Source organism: Salmo salar, chromosome 04 (genome assembly GCF_965601325.2).
Source record: "Salmo salar chromosome 04, fSalSal1, whole genome shotgun sequence".
NCBI lineage: Eukaryota > Metazoa > Chordata > Actinopteri > Salmoniformes > Salmonidae > Salmo > Salmo salar.
In genome coordinates, this window is record NC_138294.1 from 42,200,906 (window position 1) to 42,228,553 (window position 27,648).

Consider the following 27,648-nt stretch of genomic DNA (forward strand, 5'->3'; position numbering starts at 1 on the left):
CAGTCAAAACTGTTCGCTGCTCTGGCACCCCAATGGTGGAACAAGCTCCCTCACGACGCCAGGACAGCGGAGTCAATCACCACCTTCCGGAGACACCTGAAACCCCACCTCTTTAAGGAATACCTAGGATAGGATAAAGTAATCCTTCTAACCCCCCCCCCCCCTTAAAAGATTTAGATGCACTATTGTAAAGTGGTTGTTCCACTGGATATCATAAGGTGAATGCACCATTTTGTAAGTCGCTCTGGATAAGAGTGTCTGCTAAATGACTTAAATGTAAATGTAAATAAAAAAACACAGGAAAACCTTAACAAGAATGCAGCCATTTGCGAGGAGCAAAAAAAAATAAAAAATGTATGCGTTTTATTTTTTGAATGTCAAATAATTAGACATAGGGAAAAGATTCCTATTTATCTTATTTTCATAACCATTGCAGAATAAATTCCTCACCTTTTCTGACTGTGATGCTTAAGTACTCGCGAAGTAGCCTATAGGCCCTATAACATCCCATCTCTCATTTAATTGGACCCACTTTACAGTAGTAAATAGATCAACTCTTTCAAGTATTTTTCTCTATGCAATCTGACCCTGAGCGCAGTTTAACGGTACAAAAGACGGTCCACCTTTTCCATTTATGTTTTTGTAGGCTACTGTACGTCTGAATAGCCTACTGTAATTTCAAATGTATCAAGTAAACAATATTTCATTTATAATACATATTTTCATAACCATTGCAGAATAAATTCCTCACCACCATTTCTGGCCACGATTGGTTCATATTGCAAAAGAAGCTTTAGCTTACAACAAATTACCATGCGCATTTAATTGGGCATATTAGATAGGCTAATATTTCAAATATTTTGATCTATGCATCCGAAAGGGAGCACGGTTAATAATATACAGTGTTCAGGCTACCACTGTGTGTAGGCATACTGTAGTTGAAAGAAAATTCAAGTATACTAAGTATCGCAAATAAGGCTGTTATTGTCACCATAAAAGGTGAATGATGGGCGTTTTACAGGCAGAGATTTAATGCTTGTTCATCCGTGCAGTTTCAGGACGGGTCTGACTTATAACCTGGAAACATGCGTTTGTATGGCTTGCGCCAAGTTTATGAATGTCAATCTTTTTGTACGTGCGCAGTCTTTTCAGAAATGACGCACGCAGACATTTAGAGTGCAATGTACGCAACGTTTATAAATGAGGCCCCCGAAGCCCAAACTCACTGCGTTTCTTGCGCCTGTGTCTGACTTCATCCTCTGAGTCGCTGCCGCTTCCCGCTCCTCCGCTCTTCTTTTCTTCCGCTTCTTCATCTTCATCCACATCATCATCGATGAGCCCCCTCAGGTTCCCGTGCTCATCCTGGTCCTCTGTGTTTAACTCTTCCTCCTCTTCCTCTGTTCGGGGAGGAGGAGGAAGTGTTAAACACACACGCAAACACATTTTCTCATAAAAACACACACAAGAACTGACGGATGAAGACATGACAGAAGAATTGCCCGGGCTGACAGACATTAACTTGTCATACTTACACATCTTCTGATGATTACATAAGAAATCAGTAAATTGTAATCATCTGCTCAAGCTCACCATCATCCATAAACACCTGGGTCTTTTTGGGCTTCAGGTCTTTCTCCTCAAATTCCTCCTCTGACTCCTCAGCCTCGCTGTCGATGAAGTCAGACATGTCTGCAAGGCCTGGACAGACACACACACACTACAGGTTAACACAAGACACACACTACAGGTGAACACAAGACGAGTGGTAGAGCAGTGGCTCGCAACCTTTTTTGGTTGCTGTACCACCAACTGAATTTTGCTCTGCTTGGAGTACAACCTAGTGTGCATTTTACCAGTAGGCCTATGGTCTCATGATTCATCTCAAGTACCTCCCTGTGGATAGGCCAAGTGGGTGGGAACCACTGCGCTAGAGAGAATTTGTATCATCAGAGAATATTGGTCTCAGAGTTGCACCAAACCAGGAAAACTCGAGAATACATGGTCACTTGCATGGCACTGAATCCCACGGAACAATGTCCAGAAGAGAGACTCGTGGATGAATTGCTTAACAGAACGAGTTGCGTGAATCTGGAACATAATGTTCCGCTAGACTACAGATGATTGACGTGTCGCGCACAAAAGACAACAAAACAGCTATGAACAGAAAATGCAAACAGTACACTTCGCTAACGTTACCTAACTAACGTTAGATAGGGAACCACTATTGCTCTGTGATGCTTGGGTTTCTAGCCAACTTCCCCTACAGTTGTATATAATGCTCTTGCTGGAAAGACATAGCCATCTATGCCTTTTCTTAGTTTTGAACTTCCTAAATGGCTAGCTAGCACACAACCTGCATTTGTTACGTCCCTAGCCATGTGGCGATTTTCACAATACACGTTGATAATGAACCATGAATTGTGAATTATTTACCCTTGACTTCAGCTAGAAATCTGTTTTGTTGATAAATCACGGTACTGGGAGACAACAAGGCCCCATAGGCTAGCTGCACTTCGCAGTAAACTAGCTAACAATAGCAATATGTTAGCTAACTAGCCAGGGGGACAATCAGTCGAGTCACGACTAGATTGTTCCAATGTTTTTGGCGCGGGATTATTTCACTGCTCACCAAACTCCTTTGTTAAAATAACTTACTTCTCCCTGCGACGAGATTTTATTTAAATCCGTGAAACGTAGAAGAATGTGTTGGTATGCTATCTTTTCATGCAGCTTCTAATAACACAAATGGCTGATGAGTTCCGGTGTTGAGGAAACTTCCGACGTCCCGCTGCTGTGTCACAGAAGCGGTTTTTAGCTCGTGGATCTCACCCCCTCCCTCTGGTGGACAATGGTGGAACGTCAAAGTCCTGCGACTACGTTCTGCAGCGATTGAAGTAAAAGAACGAACTAAAAGTACTGTTTCCAACGATAAGAAACGAAAAAGACGGAGAAATACTCAACTCTAACAAAACCTTCAAAAGTCCCATCGCTTCTCAGTAATGTCGCGAATCTGCAATAACTACTCCGCGCCAGCAGCAGGCGCAAAGGTAGATTCTCTCTTCTTTCCCACTGTACCATTTCGATGACGTAGGATAAACTAATATCAGTCGCTGATTTTAGTGGCAGCGGAGAGCTGTGATGGATAAACGCACTGGCCCAACGCACTTTTCATTGAGCTTTTTCCTATTATCGTGTTTATTTGGGCTATCGCTCGCAACGGAACTTAGCTTTGTGACTTGCGGCTCGGTTGTGAAGCTGTTAAATGTGAAGCACAATGTCAGACTGCACTCTCACGACGTGCGCTACGGCTCTGGTGAGTCAATACATTCCAGCTAGCTGCTAGCTGGCTTGGCCAGAGAAAATGGAAACATCAGGATGGCTTGATTAGATTATCTCTCTCCGTCCCTCCTTGTTTTTGAGTGTGTTCACTTAAGGTTACTGACTGGTGTTCTTAAATGTACTTTTTTATGTGTCTGTTTGCCTGACTTTGTGTATTGATTTCTGTCTGTCTGTCTGTCTGTCTGTCTGTCTGTCTGTCTGTCTGTCTGTCTGTCTCTGTCTGTCTGTGTAGTGATAAATGATGGTCTGTGTATTGATTTCTGTCTGTATTCACTTCTCTGTCCCCTGCCAGGTAGCGGGCAGCAGTCAGTGACAGGGGTGACCACAGTGGAGGACAGCAACAGTTACTGGAGTGTACGGGGCACCAGCGGAACCCTATGTCACCGGGGGACTCCTGTTAAGTGTGGTCAGACCATCCGCCTCACCCACCTCAACACCGGACGCAACCTGCACAGCCACTACTTCACTTCTCCGCTGTCCTCCAACCAGGTCAGGGGAAACATCATATCTGCGTCATAAATAGTTCTCAATTTAGGGCACCATTTTTACCAGGGCCCAGGGAATAGGCTGTCATTTGGGACAAAGCCTATGTCAATACTTGTTTATTTTGTTCTGAAAACCTGGCTCCCTGTATGGAGATAAGTGTATTACGGCTTCAGCCAAGAGGTCTGGGGCCTCATTTATCAACCGTGCACATATTTCTCACTACATTTTGGCGTATGTGGAGATTCTAGGATTTGTATGCGCAACAAATTATTGGGATTTATCTAACTGTCACATGCAACATATAAACATGTTTTCATGAACGAGCATTACAACCCCGCCTGGAGATATTGGAGCTGGGCTATGACTGTTTCTAAAAGAAATGGCAAAATTGATCACCAGTGCTTCCCCTGGAGTGGGGTTACATTGCTACTAGTGTTAATCCATAGATTTGGGCCTAATGAATTTATTTCAATTTATTGATTTCCTTATATGAACTGTAAATCAGTAAAATCATTGAACTTGTTGCATTTTAGACTGGCTTGGGCCAAGAAACATGAGCAATGGACATTAGACCAGTGGAAATCTGTCCTTTAGTCTGAGTCCAAATTCCAGATATTTTGTTCCAACCGCCGTGTCTTTGTGAGATGCAGATTAGGTGAACGGATCTCCACATGTGTGGTTCCCACCGTGAAGCATGGAGGAGGAGATGTGATGATGCTTTGCTGGTGACACTGTCTGTGATTTATTTAGAATTCAAGGTACACATAACCAGCTTGGCTACCACAGCATTCTGCAGCGATACGCCATCCCATCTGGTTTGGGCTTAGTGGGACTATCATTTGTTTTTCAACAGGACAATGACCTAACACACCTCCAGGCCATGTAAGGGCTATTTGACCAAGAAGTAGAGTGATGGAATGCTGCATCAGATTACCTGGCCTGGTTACTACATGATTCCATATGTTATTTAATAGTTGAGAGATACATTGACTGCCAGTCAATCTATCTGCAATATTAAAGCTTATCTACCCCCAAACTTATGTATGTTTTGTTACACAATATTGGGGCATTGAGATGGGCTGCTAGCAAAGATGTGAAAAGTTTGAGGGAGGTTTGACTTGCAAACAGTCTTGTATTGTTGTGTATGAGCACTTAGTGGTGCTCTTGAGTAGACAAGCACTGCCAATAGAGTGAATAGGCTAGAAGAGTACACTAACAGCCCCTCTACCCCATGCGAAAGAACTGACTGCAAGGGTATGAAAAGTTTGAGGAGCACTTGTCTTGTAGACAGTTTAGTGTATTGGGGATTTTTCAAAAGATCATGCATACTAACCTAAACACAATACGCACACCGAACAGTCACCCACACCATCCCCTCCTTACTGATACCTCCCTTCGCCAATGTAGACGTCAAGACTTGCATGAACAGTCAACTAAGCCTCTGTAATACAGAGAGAACTAGACTAGAAGTTGGAGCCAACTATGACAAGACACGGACCATGATTATGCCTAGCTCCAGTATATTTATTTGCTCATCATGGAACGATTTTAGAATGATTTTAGGCGAGTTACACTAGTTCCTGCTGCTGAGCTTGATGATGCCTCTGAAGATGTTGATGGGATAGGAATCTAAAGATAACACATTGTCACGTTAGCCTCTGCGGTAGTAAGCTAGCTAGCTAACGTAACCAAACGAAGCTAATGTTAGCTTGCAAAGTTACAAATCACTTCGCCAGATAGTAGCTAGCTAATTACATGTATATGCTTTGGAATGTCTAGCCAGTGTATTAAGAAAGCTAGCTAGATTTTGGTTTAGATAAACAAATGTAGTTAGCTAGGTAACGTTAGTTACCATGTCCTCTCTTCTGCTGCGTTGTTCAGATGCCTTCCTCTTTGAAGTGAAGGGGAAAATCCATGGAATAAAGAACATTTTCAACGTTCAACAACATGGCAACCCCATCAGTTGATTCTTCAGTTCCGTTTTGAAATCCCCTGGCCGAAATTGCTGGCTACAAAACAGACATTTTGATATTTCTCACATCAATTGCGTAAACATCTATGGGCGGCCATGAAATCGCTATGAATTCTGGATATTGTGGTTTGCTTACAACCAGGAACTGTAGCTGGCCCGTTTCTACAGCTGAGATGCAGAAACGCTCCTATGTGTGTAGTGAAGAAATTCTAAATTTTCATGGAACATGAAATGTTCATGGAAGAGATGCAGACCTGCACACTGTCAAAATAATGTAACAGTCTGAGGCTTGAATGCAAAATAAAGATGTTTATTAAAACGTCATGTTCCCCATGATTTATTCAATTCTCTGACAGTGTGCAGGTCTCATCTCTTCCAGTATTCTAATTTTAAAACAGACACTTCAGTTAAGGACCTTAAGATTGCAGACAGTGTCTTATCGTACATGATATGTTCATAACATATTAACGGACATACTGTATATAGTGAAATAGAGCAGCTGTGAAATTCCCCTTTAATGGCACAGGAGGTGGTGTGGTATAGGGGCCGACCGATTATGATTTTTCAACGCCGATACCGATTATTGGAGGACCAAAAACCCGATACCGATTAATCGGCCAATTATTATTATTTTTTTTATAATGACAATTACAACAATACTGAATGAACACTTATTTTAACTTAATATAATACGTCAATAAAATCTATTTAGCCTCAAATAAATAATGAAACATGTTCAATTTGGTTTAAATAATGCAAAACAAAGTGTTGGAGAAGGAAGTAAAAGTACAATATGTGCCATGTAAGAAAGCTAATGTTTAAGTGTCTTGCTCAGAACATGGGAACATATGAAAGCTAGTGGTTCCTTTTAACATGAGTCTTCAATATTCCCAGGTAAGAAGTTTTAGGTTGTAGTTATTATATTATTATAGGAATTATAGGACTATTTCTCTCTATACGATTTGTATTTCATATACCTTTGACTATTGGATGTTCTTATAGGCACTTTAGTATTGCCAGTGTAACAGTATAGTTTCCGTCCCTCTCCTCGCTCCTACCTGGGCTCAAACCAGGAACACATCGACAACAGCCACCCTCGAAGCAGCGTTACCCATGCAGAGGAAGGGAAAAAACTACTCCAAGTCTCAGAGCGAGTGACGTTTGAAACGCTATTAGCGTGCACCCGGCTAACTAGCTAGCCATTTCACATCGGTTACACCAGCCTCATCTTGGGCGTTGATAGGCTTGAAGGGGTGGGTATAATTTGTGGAACGTTCCAACAGGAATCTGTTCCAAAAAACGTAAAGTAAAAGGTTGCCAACCAACAACGCATACAAAGTAGCAACGCATACAAACCTAGCTAACTAGCTGCCGAATAGGCATCAACTCACCACGTAGCTTATTCTTAATGTTTGTCCATAGGCAAACAGACATGTGAGGACAGACATTTTTCGGAATAAACGTGATGAGTGAAAAACGCAATGAAATAGACCACTCCCTACCCGGTATCTTATTCTGCCGCTATACAACTTTGTAAGCGTTGTTTTTTGGAAACCTTGTTATTTACGAAGTTTTTGGAATCGATTCCTGTTGGAACGTTCCACAAATTATACCCACCCAGGTTGAAGTCATAAACAGCCCAATGCTTGAAGGGCTGTTTGAATGAATGCTTACGAGCCTGCTGCTGCCTACCACCGCTCAGTCAGCTCTTTCAAATCATAGACTTAATTATAATATAATAAACACACAGAAATACGAGCCTTAGGTCATTAATATGGTCGAATCTGGAAACTATCATCTCGAAAACAAAAGTTTTTTTCTTTCAGTGACATACGGAACCGTTCCGTATTTTATCTAACGGGTGACTAAGTCTAAATATTCCTGTTAGGCGTTGATGTTTATGGTTAGGTACATTGGTGCAACGACAGTACTTTTTTCGCAAATGCTTTTGTTAAATCAACACCCGTTTGTCGAAGTAGGCTGTGATTCAATGAAAATGAACAGGCACCGCATCGATCATATGCAACGCAGGACACGTTAGATAAACTAGTAATATCATCAACCATGTGTAGTTAACTAGTGATTATGTTAAGATTGATAGTTTTTTATAAGTCTAATGCTAGCTAGCAACTTACCTTTGCTTCTTGCTACCCTCGCGTTACAGGTAGTCAGCCTGTTAATCCTTGTGGAGTGCAATGTAAGGCAGGTGGTTAGAGCGTTGGACTAGTAACCGAAGGTTGCAAAAACAAATCCCCCCTGAACAAGGCAGTTAACCCCCGTTTCTAGGCCGTCATTGTAAATAAGAATGTGTTCTTAATCTGACTTGCCTAGTTAAATAAAGGTGTAAAAAAAAATAATCTGCAAATAGGTGGCCAAAAATACCAATTACCGATTGTTATGAAAACTTGAAATCGGCCCTAATTAATCGGCAATTCCGATTAATCGGTCGACCTCTAGTGTGGGTTTACTGTCTTCAACCTGTAACTGGTTTGAGCCCCTGCTCTGTCTTCCCCCCTCAATCACCAACTACAATACCAAGAAGATAACATTGTATGATTGTTGTTGATAATGCTTTCTCTGACACGCTCTCTCGCTCTCTCCCGTCTCAGGAGGTGAGTGCGTTTGGTGAGGAGGGAGAGGGGGACCACCTGGATGAGTGGATGGTGCAGTGCGGAGGGTTGGTATGGGAGCGTGAGGAGGCCGTCCGCTTCCAGCATGCCTCCACTGATACGTTGCTATCTGTTACGGGGGAGCAGTACGGCCGGCCCATCCACGGGCAGAGGGAGGTGCACGCTATGACGGGCTCCAGCCAGCACAGCCTGTGGAGGGCCATGGAGGGGGTGTTTATGAAGCCCAGTGAAAGCCCACTAGGGAACATGGACTACAGCCATCCTCTACACACAGAGTTCTAATTCTCAATCAACCTGTTACCTGACCCAGCTATCGCTTAGCTAACGAACTAGTCAGTGTTTCTTAATCCTGTTCCTGGGGACCCAAAAGCTGTATGTTTTTGCCTTAGCACTACACACCTGATTTTTAAAATCATCAAAGCTTGATGATGACTTGATCATTTGAGTCAGCTGTGTAGTTGGGGCTCAAAACGCAACACTCGCATTTGCAACCCTTTGACTTGGTACTGTGACACCAATTTTAATTGATCGTTAGGGTGCCAGTGATTTTATATATTTTTTGGTCTGGTCACGTTAGTTTTTGGTTCACAATTAGCTTTTTTTTATTATTATCAAGAATTATTCAAACAGCGATGTGTATGCAACAATGGGTATGCAGACCAGGTATTCAAAAAGTTTAGTCCGAAGTCTTGATTGAATCTTTGCGATGCGCAATTCAGTCATGATGCGCAGTTTGAATGAACATTTCTAAAGGCTTTCACAAAAAACCTTCCCAATTAAATTACTGCAAATGAAGCCTACCTGGCAGAATGATATCATGATGATTTGATTCAATCATGGGGCATTTGTTTTGCAAATGGACTGCCATCACATGTAGCCTACACTGTACAGTACAAAAACACTGCTAGCCAAACACAAGGGTCTCTTGCTAGGTGTGCAGTTTAATTAGGGCAACTACACCCAGACCTCAAAAGGGGTTTAAGCATTGTTGTGGACTTGTAACATCCCAACATATAAAATAAAATAAAAAAGGTGTGATTTTTGAGTGTGAACCTGAAGAAAAAAAAAAATAATAATAATAATTAAAAAAAATAGGAGAACTCGAAAACCTGGAAAATAAAATCGGGAAAACAGAATTTACCAAAAGATAAAACAGATTTTTATAGGCCTTACAACTGTAGTGTGACTGTTTAACATAGCGAACAATAACACCCTTTTTGAGATTGCGCAAAGGTAGATTTTCTTTCTCTCTAAACAATCAATGTAATTTGATATTGTCAAGTTAAAATGTACTTATTTGTGTATGGAGGGTAGGTCATTATAGGCTACTTGCTCAGCCCGCAAATTAAAGAACATTCCAATGATGTGCGCATCATCCGCTCTCTCGGGCCAGTATTCTTTTCCATTCAGGTTAGTAGCTTTCAGTTGGCACTGGCCTGGTGTGCCACTGGCAAATTTACCTGAATGTCAAGCCCTGCAATGGCATGCTAATTTAAAAGATGACCAGTCATTATTAGCCTGGTTCTGTATGGAATGCAGGTACATTATGGAACACAGGTCAGGTCGCTACCAATTCTTTTTTTGAAAAATTGGTTTGACCAAATCATGTGCTGGTGCCATCAATTGAAAAAGTTAGTCTAGAGTGCTGGTAGTGCTAGGGCAAAACAAAAATGTTCACCCCTTAGGGTCCATAGGACCAGGATTAAGAAACACTGCTCTATAGCATTTACTTCCTTTTCTCTCTCTCTCTCTCGCCCACTCTCTCTCCCACCCAGAGTTCTGATCTACACTACTTTGGCCTCTCCAGACTCGCTTGAGGTTTTCACTACCTGCCTTCTTTGCCCCCTTTCTATTTTCCCGCTCTGGGGTGAAGTTGCCCCTAGGTATGGATCTATGATCAGCTTGCCCTCCTTAAATTTTGACCTTCACCATTAGTTGAGGAAATGCTAAACTAACCCAGGACCAGTGTCTACTTCACCCAGGATCTATTTTACCCACCTCTATACTTGTCTGCCTACCTGTTTCTCCTCCCTCTGTTTTGAGGACACAGTCCGGCATAAGTGCCACAGTGGATGTTATCTGATCTAGGGGTCGCCAGGACAACATCAAAACTGTTCCTGACCAATCAAAACAAATCTGTCACATGACTTCTCCTGCTCTTTGATCTGTCGATCACAGATCAACAGCTGGGAACAGACTATTCTGATACACTAAACCAGGGGTGTCAAACTCAATCTATGGAAGGCCTAGTGTCAGCGGGTTCTTGGTTTTTCCTTTCAATTAAGACCTTGATAACCAGGTGAGGGGAGTTCTTTACTAATTAGGGAGCTTAATTCATCAATCAAGTACAAGGGAGAAGAAAAAACCCAGACAATCAGCCCTCCGTGGAATGAGTTTGACACGTGCACTAAACCAACCAAAAGGCTGCAACAGGATGTAGTGAAGGCTCTCTTCCCACACCTCCCAACATGTCACTTCAACATAGACAGCAAAATGAATGTCAGACCCCAGAAATACTGCCCAAAGCCACCAGAACAAAAACGAGTCCTTTTATTGTTCAGATTATAGACATACTCCATATTTTAGAGCACACTATAAGGAGTATGACACCAAGATGTCTGTACAGTTCACGATCATAGGGTCTTACTGGAGGGATCTTTTTTTTAAAAGGGAATAAAATGGCCCTTCCATCATTATTTTCTCAAAATGATTTGTGATACATGTCAAAATGATTTTAAACATGTATTTCCTTCCTGAATTTATGTGAGAATTGCCAGAACAATCTGAGATGCAAAAAAATATTTCCCGCTCCCACACGTGGAACCACCCTACTGTCTCAAAGACTGTGTGCTTCCCATGATGTGTTAAAAAGTAGAAAGGAATAGAGTATAAATTACTTTATTGCTCCTCTGACAAATTTAATGTCATATAAAATTTGCAGGTTTGTGTTGATTACAAGTCCAAACTATTTGTGTATAAATGGAACAGTTCTAACTAAAGCCCATGTTTATTTGAAGAACAAGCCTTGTTTTTAGTCTGATTGTAGATGGAAAAACAGGCTTGTTACGGTGCCTTTATAACATGATATAGTTTCTCGTACTATTCATATAAGAGTATCATTAAAGAGGAAGGAGCACTTTTCTGTTTTAAATAAAACATTTAATAGCAGACGGTTACAACCGTTACAACACCCCTTCTCTTCTTTACGACAAACAAGCAATTTTTTTGTTGTTGGCACTTTCAATTCCAGTTTAATTCAGTACAGTATTACATCTCTCTTCCATTGACTAAGTTGAAACATAAAGTGTATCAGCTTTCTGTGTGCACTATAGTATTATCTCAGTCAGCCATTGAGGACAATTGCATTCTGTCAGTTCAGTATGTGAACTGGAATTCTGAATTAAAGTGAAAACAAAAGGCACTTTTTCCTATTCTACAATGGAATTTCTCAATTCAACTTCTAGAACTTAAAGAATTGTATTGGAATTGACCCCAGCCCTGCTGTCCGTGTCCAAGGAGTTGTCTGACATAGAGAACTTTGTAGGAACCGTCAGCTGTCTGAGTGTTCATCCCAACAGCCAATTGTTTTCAGGAGATTTGTACATGATGAAACACAATAGATACCTCAATTAAATTGATGTTTTGTGCAAACCAGTGTTATGTCCTCTGTGTGTGTGTGTCCTCTGTCTTGCCTCTGGTTGATGATGTGACTCGTTTGTAAAGAAAAGTCAGGAAAGGTCTTAAAGGTTTCTCTTCAGATTTCGACCCATTTTATCAATGGCTCTGCATAGAGACATGTAAAATAAACAACACTACTATTCCATTGAGATTGTGAGAGCTGTAACTGTGTAGCTACAGATAATTACACAACTGTTTAACAACAATGTATTGGAGCAACTTGGCATAAAGAGTGACCGACTATTCTGCCCTACCAAGCAAAAAGGCAGTAACTGCTCATAGCCTGGAACTGAGAAAAATGGTTTCACAGTAACTTTATGCAGTTACTGCTAACATGACCCCTATTCTCTCCATAACACAATACAATAGAGACAGGTTACTTGTCCACATGATTAAGCATGTATTTAATTTAGCAAAAATGACTAACTCATTTTCGACCAAATGAGCGGTTCCTGCCTTTTTGCTCGGTAGGGCAGTATTGAATGTGCATACAGTTTTGAGTGAAAGATTAGAACTTATTGTCCCGGACTGACAGTGCTAGTAGTCCTCACCGTTCCAGTGGAATATTCTCTTCACACAGGCTGGCTAACGGGTAGAGGTGCTTCTTAGCCCACTGATACTGCACAGGGGACACAGAACTCAAACTTGACATGCACTATATTTACAAAAGTATGTGGACACCCCTTCAAATTAGTGGATTTGGCTATTTCAGCCACACCCATTGCTGACAGGTGTATAAAATTTAGTACACAGCCATGTAATCTCCATAGACAAACATTGGCAGGAGAATGACAACATGGCACCGTCATAGGATGCCGCCTTACCAATGAGTCAATTTGTCATATTTCTGCCATGCTAGAGCTGCCCCGGTCAACTGTAAGTGCTGTTATTGTGAAGTGGAAACATCTAGGAGCAACAACAGCTCAGCCACGAAGTGGTAGGCCACACAAGCTCACAGAATGGGATCACCGAGTGCTCACCCCCTTCCACCACTGCAATTGCCAATTCTGTGCCAGTGATATTGACAACCCTCCGTGTGCCTCCCTCCCCCATTATGTCCACATACTTTTGAATATATAATAATCATCTGCCTCTGGGAGCAACGTCGGCACAATAACTGTTCGTCAGGAGCTTCATGAATGGGTTTCCATGGCCAAGCAGCCGGACACAAGCGTCACGAGAATTTTTATCCCAATGTTCTAACTGAACTATTTTATAGCTTTGACCAATTCCCAGAGGTTGTAAGGCTCTGGTTAATGAAGAATTAGACAAAGTCCCAGTCTGCAATAGATCAACACTTTATTCAGAGAGCGCTCTGTCTTCAAAATGAGAACACAATCTTTTTATAGCACACACACACACAAATGAACTCACATCAGTAGAAACTCCACCTCTCTTTAGGTGGGCTGTATTTTTCCAAAGTTCACATACATTATTTATCACCCTTCTGCAACATGTTTCATCATCTTCTCCAAGCCTAGCCATTTCTAACAGTTTTTCTCCTCCCTAGGGTGGGGAGGCCTCTTTCCAGTTATTAGTTTCACCGTTATCACAAGTTGACAGTTCAGTTGTCCTTGAATGTCTCAACTATACCCAGCTCATATTGCAAAATAGTAACACAATGGCCTAGTCACACACATTATTGGATTATGACTCTAACACATTTCATACAATTATATGGTTTCAGGGTGGAATACTTTAGTCATTATCTTAAACAGAATAATATGTATATCAACAAGCCTAAGATCAGCATGTGGAATGCCGAGCGCCATTGGACTCTGGAGCAGTAGAAACGCGTTCTCTGGAGTGATGAATCACGCTTCACCGTCTGGCAGTTCGACGGACGAATCTGAGTTTGGCGGATGCCAGTTGAACGCTACCTGCCCGAATGCATAGTGCCAACTGTAAAGTTTGGTGAAGGAGGAATAATGGTCTGGGGCTGTTTTTCATGGTTTGGGCTAGGCCCCTTAGTTCCAGTGAATGGAAATCTTAACGCTACAGCATACAATGACAGACGATTTGGGGAAGGCCCTTTCCTGTTTCAGCATGACAGTGCCCCCATGCACAAAGCGAGGTCCGTAAAGAAATGGTTTGTCGAGATTGGTGTGGAAGAACTTGACTGGCCTGCACAGAGCCCTGACCTCAACCACATTGAACACATTTGGGATGAATTGGAATGCTGGGACCAACTCCATATTAATGCCAATGATTTTGGTATGAGATGTTTGACGAGGAGGGGTCCACATACTTTTGATAATGTACTGTAGAACTCAGTAACATAAAGAAGTACTCAAGAGAAGATCTGCAAAGAGGAGTGGCACACAATCCCTCCTGAAATGTGTGCAAACCTGGTGGCCAACTACAAGAACGTCTGACCTCTGTGATTGCCAACAAGGGTTTTGCCACCAAGTACTAAGTCATGTTTTGCAGAGGGGTCAAATACTTATTTCCCTCATTAAAATGCTAATCAATTTATAACATTTTTGACATGCGTTTTTCTGGATTTTTTTTGTTGTTATTCTGTCTCTCACTGTTCAAATAAACCTACCATTAAAATTATAGACTGATCATTTCTTTGTCAGTGGGCAAACATACAAAATCAGCAGGGGGATCAAATACTTTTTTCCCTCACTGTACATGTTTTTTAATCCTTAAGAGTAACATAATAAAAAAATCCCCATCAAAATATGTCAGTTTAGGCCTCCCGAGTGGCGCAGCAGTCTAAGTCACTGCATCTCAGTGCTTGAGGCGTCACTACAGACCTGGGTTGATCCCAGGCTGTGTCACAGCCGGCCATGACCGGGAGACCCTTGAGGCGGCGCACAATTGCCCACCAATTAATATGTCAGTTTAAGCTAGAGATATGTTTTTTTTTTGCATGGGCATCTGCCTATGTTGGCCTTCCGCAACTGCGGTGGAAGGTGGCCAAGCTACAGCGGTGTTTGTCAGACTATGAGACATCCCAAAAATCGGCCTTCTAACGAAAACGTCTAAACGGCCTACAAACTAATATCACCACCCTATGGAAAGATGAGACTCTCATGAACACAATGTTGTTCTCCGTTTTGCTCTACGACCTCCACAAGAGTAACGGGACTCATACAAATGAATGAAAGTAAGGAGGAAGTTTTCTGCCAACAAAAATAAGGGTTCAATATGTATAAAAAAAAGAAAGTATTTCCTGAGCTTTATTATACCAACAAAGATATAGGACAAGCACTGCAAAACCTAATTCCTCATGATTTATTTTCTACTGTCTTTTTGGCCATTTATGAATGTGTTATTCAACGCAGGTTTTTTTTTATACCTAAAGTTGTCACTTTTAGAGGTTAACCACGAGGTGTTTCTAAATTAGACAGACATTCAAACTCCATTCAAGAATGACATGGGCCGACTTGAATATTTTGAACAGTTATATTTGTATTGCATTTTTCAATACATCTCTCTTGTAACTAAGGTATTGTGTTTTGTCATGCATATGACAGTCTTAAAGGGAAATGACAACATTTTTCTACTTCATATTCATAATCTCCAGCCACACCCCAACATATGTGAAAAAGGTTTCTATGTTTTGTAGTAAAATAAATAAATAGAGGAACACTTATCTCCATCTTTCTTTTTTTGTAGATGTTGGGGTGGTGCTGGAGATAGAAATGTCTCTAAGTAGTCTTTATAACAAGTTTTGTCATGTGCACAAGTACAGTGAAATGCCTTACTTGCAAGCTCTTTCCCAACAATGCAGTAATCAATATCAGTAGTATTATAAAATATAGTAAAGTAGGACAAAAACACACAACAAATAGAAATAAGAAGAACACAAGAAAGTAAGTAAGCTACTGTATATACAGAGTCAGTTCCAGGGTCAGTGTCAATACCATATTTACAATGTGCAGGGATACTTGAGTGGTAGGCATAGATACAGTGCATTCGGAAAGTATTCAGACCCCTTGACTTTTTCCACATTTTGTTACGTTACAGCCTTATTCTAAAACTGATTAAAATACAAACAATACCCCATAATGACAGAGCAAAACCGTTTTTTTTGTTGACATTTTTGTAAATGTATTAAAAATAGAACTGAAATATCACATTTACATAAGTATTCAGACCCTTTACTCAGTACTTTGTTGAAGCACCTTGGCCGCGATTACAACCTCGAGTATGTCCCCAGCTTCTATCCCCAAGCGATAAGACTGCTAAATAGCTAACAAAACGGCAACACTGACTATTGCATTTACCCTTATATGTATTTTTTTGCACTGACACTATGCACACTCACTCAAACTCCAACACACACACACACACACACACACACACACACACACACACCCACACACACACACACACACACACACACACACACACACACACACACACACACCACACACACACACACACACCACACACACACACACACACACACACACACACACACACACACACACACACACACAATCATCATATACGCTGCTGCTACTCTGTTTATCATATATCCTGATGCCTAGACACCTGCATTGCTTGTTGTTTGGGGTTTTAGGCTGGGTTTCTGTATAGCACTTTGTGACATTTGCTGATGTAAAAAGGGTTTTATAAATACATTTGATTGACATACAGTTGACATACAGGTTCACCTTCCAATAGGACAACAACCCTAAGCACACAGTCAAGACAATGCAGGAGTGGCTTCGGGACAGGTCTCTGAATGTCCTTGAGTGGCCCAGCCAGACCTCGGACTTGAACCTGATAGAACATCTCTGGAGAGTCCAGAAAATAGCTGTGCAGCAAAGCTCCCCATCCAACCTGACTGAGCTTGAGAGGGGACAAACTCCTCAAATGCAGGTGTGCCAAGGTTGTAGCGTCATAAACAAGAAGGCTCGAGGCTGTAATCGCTGCCAAAGGTGCTTCAACAAAGTACTGAGTAAAGGGTCTGAATACTTATGTAAATGTAATATTTCAGCGGGTTTTAAAAAAAAACCTGTTTTTGCTTTGTCATTATGGGGTTTTGTGTGTAGATTGATGAGGAAAAATAACAATTTAATACATTATAGAATAAGGCTGTAACCTCACAAACTATGACTAATCTAGATACACATTACGATTAGATGCTGGTGTCAGGGACCATAATGGCTTTATAATAAACTGATGGACCAATCGCATATATATATATTAAAATATCTGAGACAGCGAGGGGGTTTTTGTGTGTGATGAGCTACATTACATGACCAAGAATATAAATACATTATAGTAGCCTGCACATGTGATTTTGAAAGTGAAAACATTAACGATGAACGACCTCTGTAAACTACTCTGTCTCTTGAACACGTTACAGTGTGTACAGTATGTGGATTTTAGAGGCTGTATGTATCAAGCGTAGCAGAATATGAGTACTGATCTAGGATTAGCTCCATCCTGTCCATGTAATCTTTCTATTCATTGTGATGTAAAAGACAAAACTGATTCTTGATCAGCACTACTCTGAGCTGCTTGATACATATGTCCCCAGGGCCCGTATCCACAAAGCATCTCAGAAAAAGGTCAAAGGAATCTTGTTAAAACCTGTTTAAAGACAACAACAAAAACTCCCAGCTCAGATTAGGGTTTACGATAATGTTAAAGGTCGATTTTGGGCACGAGTTACAGTCCAGCGCCGCCCCTTTCAGAAATGGGGTGTGCCTTTGGCGGTTCATCGATGTGTCATTCTGGTCATGCGACTGACGAAGTTACTTCGTTAGCTAAGCTTGCCACTATCGCTAGTCAGTAACTCCTCCAGTATGTGATGACATAATTTCAAAGGATTTGTTTTTGGACGGAAGCTGTAGAGATCGATAAGAAATGGCACTTCTTTCTGTAGCCAAATATTTTATTAATCATTTTGTTTTTAAGCATTAAATGACCTGGTATGATGGTGCATTGATCAGTTATACAGTTTAAAGCTGTTATTTTTGTGTTTTTGCCCAAAGTCGACCTTTAAGAAACTGCCCAGTCAAACTCTGAGCCGGGAGTAAAATCAACACAGTTTGACGACAGTTTGAGGTACCGCAAAGGAACGATAGTGATGACTCTCATTGACATTGTTGCAAATGTCAATGAAAATGTCTATCAGTTTCATTGAACACAATCAAAGTTAACATAAGCCCTAGATGCCTTCAATTGCCCAATTTATAGGAATGCCCAATGTGGGCATCTTTTTTAAGAATGTGAAATTGTGCTCCAAAGGGATAACATGAAGTAACATGATATAGGTAATTAAATAATCAAAATAAAATGTTTTATTTGATAGCCTAGTGCCCTCAAACTCAACTCTGGACCTCAAAGCCAGTTCCACTGCTTTTTTTCATTGTTCCCCTCTAATCAGGGACTGATTTAGTGGGTAAAATTCATTATCAGGTAGAACAGAAAACTAGTAGGCTCCAGACCTTGTAGGGATAGAGTTGAATACCCCTGTCATAAGTATTTAGGCATATCATGTTAAATAGGCCAAGGAGAAATCATTGTCAAAATCGCAAGAAATACTGTTGCATGTAGGTCTAGATTATTTATGGATTGATCATATATACATTAAATATCAAAACATTTATTTAACAACTCCAAAGCAATTGCATGTGGTGCAGGAACCACTGACTCGCTGCATTTTGTCTTTTCAAGGCACCCGCTGGTACCTCAACTGGTTAGGACAGCTCATGAGGTCTCCTAAATATCTGTCAACTAGGCGGGACTCTAATGACTAAAGAGGCTTCACGCATAGCTTTTATTTTCACCCATAAGTGTAGGAGTAAAATGTATCTTCTTAGCACTACTCAGACGCTTTGTGAGTCTTATGACCAGCAGTGTAAATGACATGAATCCGCTAGGTGGTAATGGTTCAGCACTCCTACTCTGAGATGCTTCATGAAAATCGGCCCTGGATTGGTACAGTAGGTGTAAAGAAAAAGCTCCACCAAGCCTTCAGGTTGGATAGGTGTTGGAGTTTCCACCATATGCTTTCATCCATCTAGTCCTAGCAGATTTGTGAAGGGGAGTGAACGAGGGCAAAAGGGAAAAACCCCAAAACCTTCTGGAATGAAAAGCAATCTTAATTGGCCTGGTCAAAGACATTTTAGACCACAACTGTATTATCTGTGGTTCAAATTCCAAGCATTTGGGTGAAGTTCTCTCCTTAGCCACCAGACAGCAACCTTGACCAAGCATAGACAGTCTAGCACACACACACAGCACACTGTCCTATGGACACGTAGAATGACACGACATATGGTAAATGCTGTACATACATACAGTGCATTTGAATATCCACAGAGTCACATGCAGTGTATACAGACAAATAGACAGTCGACAATATTGTAAGAACATTGTGAGGGAGTGAATGTCAGGTGTACAGTAGAAGGTTGACTATTTTACTGAAGACTATGGTAGTCAGCCGAGCTAAAGCCTAGGTGTTTGCTCTGGGAGCTAACACAAGTCTGTCCTTAAGTTGCAAACAACCTCTGTTACAGTGTAAAAATAAATGTGTAGAATGTCCACAGGTGAGTGACTGAGTAGATATACAATCTCAATATAAGATAGTACAATAATTTTAAAAAAATGAACAGATTAACATGTTTATATACAGTTTAAAACATTAAACAGTAGTACAGTATCAGTATCCTCAGATATTGCCTTCCTGAAATAATATGAACTCCAGAAAGTTCAGGAATGTCTCAAAGCACCTGCTGCATATTGAATAGATTGCTGGCCTTCTCTGATACAGAAATGAAAGGAATAATCCCCACAAAATATAAAACGATTGCTTTGCATCCCTTCCAGTCTATCTATGTTAATCAGGTCCTCCTAGTGACTTGAAAAAAAAAAGGCTTTTCGTTTTACTTTGTTGTCGTTCAGGCCTTGCACCATCTTGTCTGTTTACGGTTCACGATATAAATCAAAACAAACTTTATTTAAAAGAACATATAGTTGTCCTTCACAGATGTGTTTGGGTTCTGGCTGGTCTGTCTTCCTTTTTTTTTTTACTGCAGAGAGAGGAAGTGAGGTTATATAACTGTTCCGCCCACTCTCCAGGCTCACATTGTGATTGGCTACTCCATGCCGTTCCGCAGCATCTGATTGGCCGCGATGAGCATGACGCTGATAATGAAGGCCATGGCGAAGGCACAGATCAGACTCTTCCTCACGCACGTCTGTCTGTTCTTCTTCTTAGGATGGACTGAACGAGAGAGGAGGAGAGGACAGAAGAGGAGAGTACAGAAGAGGAGAAAAAAGAGAATAAATAAGTATAAGAAAAGTCGCTTACTACATCGGAGGATAATATGCCCCCCCTCCCCTAACATCACAATTTCGTCAAATAAAGTTTCTATCATTTTTGGGGCCCTAAGCAAGATTTGGTTGTACACCTCGTGGACAAAACATGTTAGTGGCCCGTCTCTTGGCGGCCGAGAGAGAAATGTGCAGCTTTAATTAAAGTTAATGTCCTGCAATTCTACATCTTTTTCCATGGGCCGTAGATAAAATGTTGCAGTTTAAAGCAATTATTCTGCAATTATACATATTTTACCATGGTATGGAGAGAAAATATTGCAGTTTTAAAGCTAATTTACTGAAGTTCTACACATTTAGCCATAGGATGGAGATATTTTGAATGCTACTTTTTTGCAATTCTACACATTTTGCCATGACTTATGCCATGTTCATATGATATCTGAGTGAGAGTAACTAACAAAATCAATGGGGGCCCCCTGGAGGTCAGGGCCCCTGGGCACTAGCCTTGCGTGCCAGGTCAATAATTCAGCCATGACTGCTACAAGGTTTAGAAAGCTGGCTAGACTAACTTACCTAGCAATCTATAAAATATTAGCTGACATTGGCTAATTGAGTGACTGTCTTAACAATATGGAAACTGCTAATGCACTACCATATTTCAAAATTGCACGTTGTGTAGTGTACTATCCTAATTAACAGTAAGTTGAGACTCATTTTTGATTATGTCTAGAAATGGTACTTGACGAGACTATGTTGATGAGCAAATAAACTGCCTTTGCCCTTGGTTCTATTGCCGAACATACAGTCACTGGAGAACAAACTGGATGAGCGCCGTTCGAGACTATCCTTTCAACGGGAACTGAAAACTAGAATATTCTATGTTTCTCAGAGTCGTCGCTGAAAGAGGACATGGATAATATACATCTCGCTGGTTATTCTATCCGGACGGCAGACTCAAGTAAGACGAAGGGAGGAGCTTGTGTCTGTTTGTTAACAACAGCTGGTGCACGATCTCTAATGTTAAGGAAGTCTCAAGTTTTTGCTCGCTTGAGTTAGAATAGCTCATAATAAGCTGCAGACCATACCATTAACCAAGAGAGTTTTCATCTATATTTTTCGGAGCTATCTATTTACCACCACAATCCGATGCTGGCACAAAGACCGCACTCAACAAGCTGTGTAGGGCCATAAGCAAACAAGAAAATGTACATCCAGAGGCGGTGTTTCTCGTGGCTGGTGATTTTAATGCAGGGAAATGGAAATCCGTTTTACCTCATTTTTAGCAGCATGACACCTGTGCAACTAGAGGCGACAAAACTCTAGATCACCTTTACTCCCATTACAGAAACGTATACAAGGCCCTCCCTCACCTTCCCTTTGGCAAATCAGACCATAACTCTATCCTCCTGCTTAGAAGCAAAAACTCAAACAGGAAGTACCAGTGACACACTCAATACAGTATTGGTCCGATGAAGTGGATGCTAAGCTACAGGACAGACTGGAATATGTTCTCAACGTCAACAGTGAAGAGGCGACTCCGGGATGCTGGCCTTCTAGGCAGAGTTGCAAAGAAAAAGCCATATCTCAGACTGGCCAATAAAAATAAAATATTAAGTTGGGCAAAACAACATACACACTGGACAGAGGAACTCTGCCTAGAAGGCCAGCATCCCGGAGTCTCCTCTTCACTGTTGACGTTGAGACTGGTGTATTGCGGGTGCTATTTAACGAAGCTGCCAGTTGAGGACTTGTGAGGTGTTTGTTTCTCAAACTAGACACTCTAATGTACTTGTTCTCTTGCTCAGTTGTGCACCGGGGCCACCCACTCCTCTTTCTAGTTTGATTAGAGCCAGTTTGCGCTGTTTTGTGAAGGGAGTAGTACACAGCATTGTATGAGATCTGCAGTTTCTTGGCAATTTCTCGCATGGAATAGCCTTCATTTCTCAGAACAAGAATAGACTGACGAGTTTCAGAAGTCCTGTTGCATCACCCAACTTCTGTTGAGCTTCAATTCACGGACAGATAGCCTTACATTCTCCTGAAAAATGTCTTGATAAACTTGGGAATTCATTTTTCAGTCGATGATAGCAAGCTGTCCAGGCACTAACGCAGCAAAGCAGCCCCAAACCATGATTATCCCTCCACCATACTTTACAGTTGGGATGAAGTTTTGATGTTGGTGTGCTGTGCCTTTGTTTCTCCACACAGTGTTGTGTGTTCCTTCCTTCCAAACAACTCAACTTTAGTTTAATCTGTCTACAGAATATTTTGTCAGTAGCGATGTGGAACATCCAGGTGCTCTTTTGCGAACTTCAGACGTGCAGCAATGTTTTTTTTGGACAGCAGTGGCTTCTTCCATGGTGTCCTCCTATGAACACCATTCTTGTTTAGTGTTTTACGTATCGTAGACTTGTCAACAGAGATGTTAGCATGTTTCAGAGATTTCTGTAAGTCTTTAACTGACACTCTTGAATTCTTCTTAACCTCATTGAGCATTCTGCGCTGTGCTCTTGCAATCATCTTTTCAGGACGGCCACTCCTAGGGAGTGTAGCAACAGTGCTGAACTTTCTCCATTTATAGACAATTTGTCGTACCGTGGACTGGCTTTAGAGATACTTTTGTAACCCTTTCCATCTTTATGCAAGTCAACAATTCTTAAGTTTAGGTCTTCTGAGATCTCTTTTGTTTGAGGCATGGTTCACATCAGGCAATGCTTCTTGTGAATAGCAAACTCAAATGTTGTGAGTGTTTTTTATAGGGCAGGGCAGCTCTAACCAACATCTCCAATCCCGTCTCATTGATTGGACTCTAGGTTAGCTGACTCCTGACTCCGATAAGCTTTTGGAGAAGTCATTTTCCAACCTTCACTGTGAATGTTAATCAATATAGACAAGAAAAATACAATAATTTGTGTGTTATTAGTTTAAGCACAATGTGTTTGCCCATCGTTGTGACCTATTGTTGTGAAGATCAGATCAAAGTTGATGACCAATTTATGCAGAAATCCAGGTAATTCCAAAGGGTTCACATACTTTTTAGGCCTTTATTTCCAGCTTATACATACTATATACATTTTATGGACACAGTCTATTTTACAATAGTTTTATTTTGTTTGTTTTTAACTCTTGTCCTTCCTCTACCCTCAACCTCTCCCATATGTTTATGATGTCCATCCGGTTTGATTTCTATTTGCCATATATTTCAAACTGTGCTCTTTCAAAAAAGTTCTTCACCTATATACGTTTTACAGGCACAATACGTTTTACATTAGTGATCTAGTCGTTATTAGTCCCAACCTTCAGCTCCATTCAACCTCTCCCATCTATCTCTTTATTTGGATTTTTTATTTCACCTTTATTTAACCAGGTAGGCTAGTTGAGAACAAGATCTCATTTGCAACTGTGACCTGGCCAAGATAAAGCATAGCAGTTCGACACATACAGCAACGCAGAGTTACATATGGAATAAACAAAACATACAGTCAATAATACAGTAGAAAAAAAGAAAACAAAAAGTCTATATACAGTGAGTGCAAATGAGGTAAGATAAGGCAGTTAAGGCAATAAATAGGCCATGGTGGTGAAGTAATTACAATATAGCAACTAAACACTGGAATAGTAGATGTACAGAAGATGAATGTGCAAGTAGAGATACTGGGGTGCAAAGGAGCAAGATAAATAAATAAATACAGTATGGGGATGAGGTAGTTGGATGGGCTGTTTACAGATGGGCTATGTACAGGTGCAGTGATCTGTGAGCTGCTCTGACAGCTGGTACTTAAAGCTAGTGAGGGAGATATGAGTCTCCATTTTCAGTGATTTTTGCAGTTCGTTCCAGTCATTGGCAGCAGAGAACTGTAAGGAAAGGCAGCCAAAGGAGGAATTGGCTTTGGGGGTGACCAGTGAGATATACCTGCTGGAGCGTGTGCTACGAGTGGGTGCTGCTATGGTGACCAGTGAGCTGAGATAAGGCGGGGCTTTACCTAGCAGAGACTTGTAGATGACCTGGAGTCAGTGGGTTTGGCGACGAGTATGAAGCGAGGGCCAGCCAACGAGAGCGTATAAGTCGCAGTGGTGGGTAGTATATGGGGCTTTGGTGACAAAACGGATGGCACTGTGATAGACTGCATCCAATTTGTTGAGTAGAGTGTTGGAGGCAATTTTATAAATGACATCGCTGAAGTCGAGGATCGGTAGGATGGTCAGTTTTACGAAGGTATGTTTGGCAGTATGAGTGAAGGATCCTTTGTTGCGAAATAGGAAGCCGATTCTAGATTTAATTTTGGATTGGAGATGCTTAATGTGAGCCTGGAAAGAGAGTTTCCAGTCTAACCAGACACCTAGGTATTTGTAGTTGTCCACATTTTCTAAGTCAGAGCCGTCCAGAGTAGTGATGCTGGACGGGCGGACAGGTGCGGGCAGCGAACGATTGAAGAGCATGCGTTTAGTTTTACTTGCATTTAAGAGCAGTTGGAGGCCACGGAAGGAGAGTTGTATGGCATTGAAGCTCGTCTGGAGGGTAGTTAACACAGTGTCTAAAGAAGGGCCAAAAGTATACAGAATGGTGTCGTCTGTGCAGAGGTGGATCAGAGAATCACCAGCAGCAAGAGCGACATCATTGATGTATACAGAGAAGAGAGTCGGCCTGAGAATTGAACCCTGTGGCACCCCCATAGAGACTGCCAGAGGTCCGGACAACAGGCCCTCCGATTTGACACTCTGAACTCTATCAGAGAAGTAGTTGGTGAACCAGGCGAGGCAATCATTTGAGAAACCAAGGCAGTTGAGTCTACCAATAAGAATGTGGTGATTGACAGTCGAAAGTCTTGGCCAGGTCGATGAATACGGCTGCACAGTAATGTCTCTTATCGATGGCGGTTATGATATCATTTAGGACCTTGAGCGTGGCTGAGGTGCACCCATGACCAGCTCTGAAACCAGATTGCATAGCGGAGAAGGTACGGTGGGATTTGAAATGGTCGGTAATCTGTTTGTTAACTTGGCTTTCGAAGACCTTAGAAAGGCAGGGTAGGATAGATATAGGTCTGTAGCAGTTTGGGTCTAGAGTGTCTCCCCTTTGAAGAGGGGGAGACACTTAACACCATAAATATTGGATTTCTATTTGCCATATATTTTTCAACTGTGCTGTGATGTTTCACAAAAGTTCTGATCATATCACCTTCACCTTACCTGTCAACCTAGACCCACTTCAATTTGCATTCCACCCCAATAGGTCCACAGACGATGCAATTACCATAACACTGCACACTGCCCTATCCCACCTGGACAAGAGGAATACCTATGTAAGAATTCTGTTCATTGGTTACAGCTCAGCATTTAACACCATAGTACCTTCCAAGCTCATCATTAAGCTTGAGGCCCTGGGTCTCAATCCCGCCCTGTGCAATTGGATCCTGGACATCCTGACTGGCCGCCCCCAGGTGGTGAAGGTAGGAAACAACATCTCCACTTCGCTGATCCTCAACACTGGGGCCCCACAATGGTGTGTGCTCAGACCCTCCTGTACTCCTTGCTCACCCATGACTGTGTGGCCATGCATGCCTCCAACTCAATCCTCAAGTTTACAGACAACACAACAGTAGTTAGCTTGATTACCAACCACGACGAGACAGCCTATAATGAGGAGGTGAGGGCACTCGGAGTGTGGTGTCAGGAAAACAACCTCTCACTCAACATCAACAAAACAAAGGAAATGATCGTGGACTTCAGGTAACAGCAGAAGGAGCACCCCCTATCCACATCGATGGGACAGCAGTGGAGAAGTTGGAAAGTAAAGTTCCTCGGCGTACACATCACGGACAAACTGAAATGGTCCACCCACACAGACAGTGTGGTGAAGAAGGAGCAACAGCACCTCTTCAACCTCAGGAGGCTGAAGAATTTTGGCTTGTCATCTAAAACCCTCACAAACTTTTCCTGTCGGGCTGCATCACCGCCTGGTACGGCAACTGCACCGCCCATAACCGTAGGGCTCTCCAGAGGGTGGTGCTGTCTGCCATCCAGGACACCTACAGCACCTGATGTTACAGGAAGGCCAAAAAGATCATCAAGGACAACAACCACCCGAGCCACTGCCTGTTCACCTCGCTACCATCTGGAAGGCGAGGTCAGAACAAAAACAAGCTACATATGGACAGTACCAAAACAAATGATCTAATGATTCTGCCTCTTTGCAGCAAAATCTGCAGAGCTGAGAAGGTTGTATCCCCCATATAAATACCATTCTGTTGGTTGCAAGAATTCTGTATAATAATTTTATTTGAATCCGGCGTCGTTTTACGTATCAGTTAATAAAAAAAATATTTTTTTACATGTACTCGACACTCTTGGTTCCCCTTTATGTCTGAATGAACATTTCATGAAGCCTTGATCAATGAAAATATATTCAAAATAGCTTTCATCAAAACTCTTAGGTTCATTGGCTCTCAACGTTTTATACCAAGTGTGTTGTTTCATTTTTCATTCAGAATGAAATATCATAGAGGACCAGGTAAGTGATACAACAGTCAAACGGCAATCAATATCGAAATGTCACTATCAATCATGTTACTAGTATGCAAACCTCTCCTTTCTTTTTAGTACGCATTTACCATATGTACTTGAAATGATGTTGTGATTTTTTTTCATTAATGCTATTGAAATTGTAAAATTATTCCAGTGTCTCAAATACAAATCAAATCGTATTTGTCACATGTCGAATACAAGAGGTGTAAACCTTACAGTGAAACGCTTACTTACAAGCCCTTAAACAACAATGCTTTAAGAAGTTTAAAGAAAAATAAGTGTTCAGTAAAAAAGAGATAAGTAAAAAATAGAAAATAAAAGTAACAAATAATTAAACAGCAACAGCAAAATAACAATAGCGAGGCTATATACACGGGGTACCGGTACAGAGTCAATGTGGAGGCTATATACAGGGGGTACCGGTACAGAGTCAATGTGCGGGGACACCGGTTAGTCGAGGTAATTGAGTCCCATTTATCTTTTTGTGAAATTGAGCACATTGATAGATATTAAGTCAACTTTGAATAAGACTGTAATTGAAACTGTACAGCCTACAGACTTTGATGTTAGTCTTCATTGGAGACTACCTGCGCTGGAGGACATCAGTAAGATGGTGCTGGCAGGCTTAAGTAATAAATTCATGTCAAATCAATTGCACTAAGTTGTTGTCTCTTTTGTTTGCTGTCACTGTTGACCATAAGGTGTAAAAAATTACCAAACTACATTTGTAACTACCGTAAATTCCGGACTATAAGCCGCAACTTTTTT

The 27,648-nt window shown here is 41.4% G+C and overlaps 2 protein-coding genes across 3 annotated transcripts in view; one reads left to right on the forward strand and one right to left on the reverse strand.

Annotated features, from left to right (window-relative positions):
* Nucleotides 1-5,898, reverse strand: part of LOC106602907 (SPT6 homolog, histone chaperone and transcription elongation factor) — a 72,247-nt gene extending 66,349 nt beyond the window's left edge. The window contains exons 1-3 of one of the 2 annotated variants that reach the window (XM_082974400.1): nucleotides 5,678-5,898; nucleotides 1,591-1,698; nucleotides 1,227-1,397 (exon numbers count right to left, since the gene is read on the reverse strand). In XM_082974400.1, the coding sequence (XP_082830526.1) occupies nucleotides 1,227-1,397; nucleotides 1,591-1,687 (268 nt within the window). In that variant the 5' untranslated portion in view covers nucleotides 1,688-1,698; nucleotides 5,678-5,898. Of the gene's footprint in view, nucleotides 1-1,226; nucleotides 1,398-1,590; nucleotides 1,699-2,655; nucleotides 2,783-5,677 lie in introns of those variants that run through there. The other variant, XM_082974399.1, reaches the window with a different exon arrangement.
* On the forward strand, nucleotides 3,081-12,078 carry LOC106602908 (stromal cell-derived factor 2). The gene is made up of 3 exons (XM_014195897.3): nucleotides 3,081-3,313; nucleotides 3,632-3,828; nucleotides 8,407-12,078. Exons 1-3 carry the CDS (start codon nucleotides 3,139-3,141, stop codon nucleotides 8,707-8,709), a joined length of 675 nt encoding a protein of 224 aa, XP_014051372.2. The 5' UTR covers nucleotides 3,081-3,138; the 3' UTR covers nucleotides 8,710-12,078.
* Nucleotides 12,079-27,648: the final 15,570 nt, after the last annotated feature.

Coding starts and splice junctions, on each gene's coding strand:
- LOC106602908 (XM_014195897.3), top strand. CDS start 3,139: ATGGATAAACGCACTGGCCCAACGCACTTTTCATTGAGCTTTTTCCTA. Junction 3,314..3,631: donor CGACGTGCGCTACGGCTCTG/GTGAGTCAATAC, acceptor GTCCCCTGCCAG/GTAGCGGGCAGCAGTCAGTG. Junction 3,829..8,406: donor CTCCGCTGTCCTCCAACCAG/GTCAGGGGAAAC, acceptor CTCCCGTCTCAG/GAGGTGAGTGCGTTTGGTGA.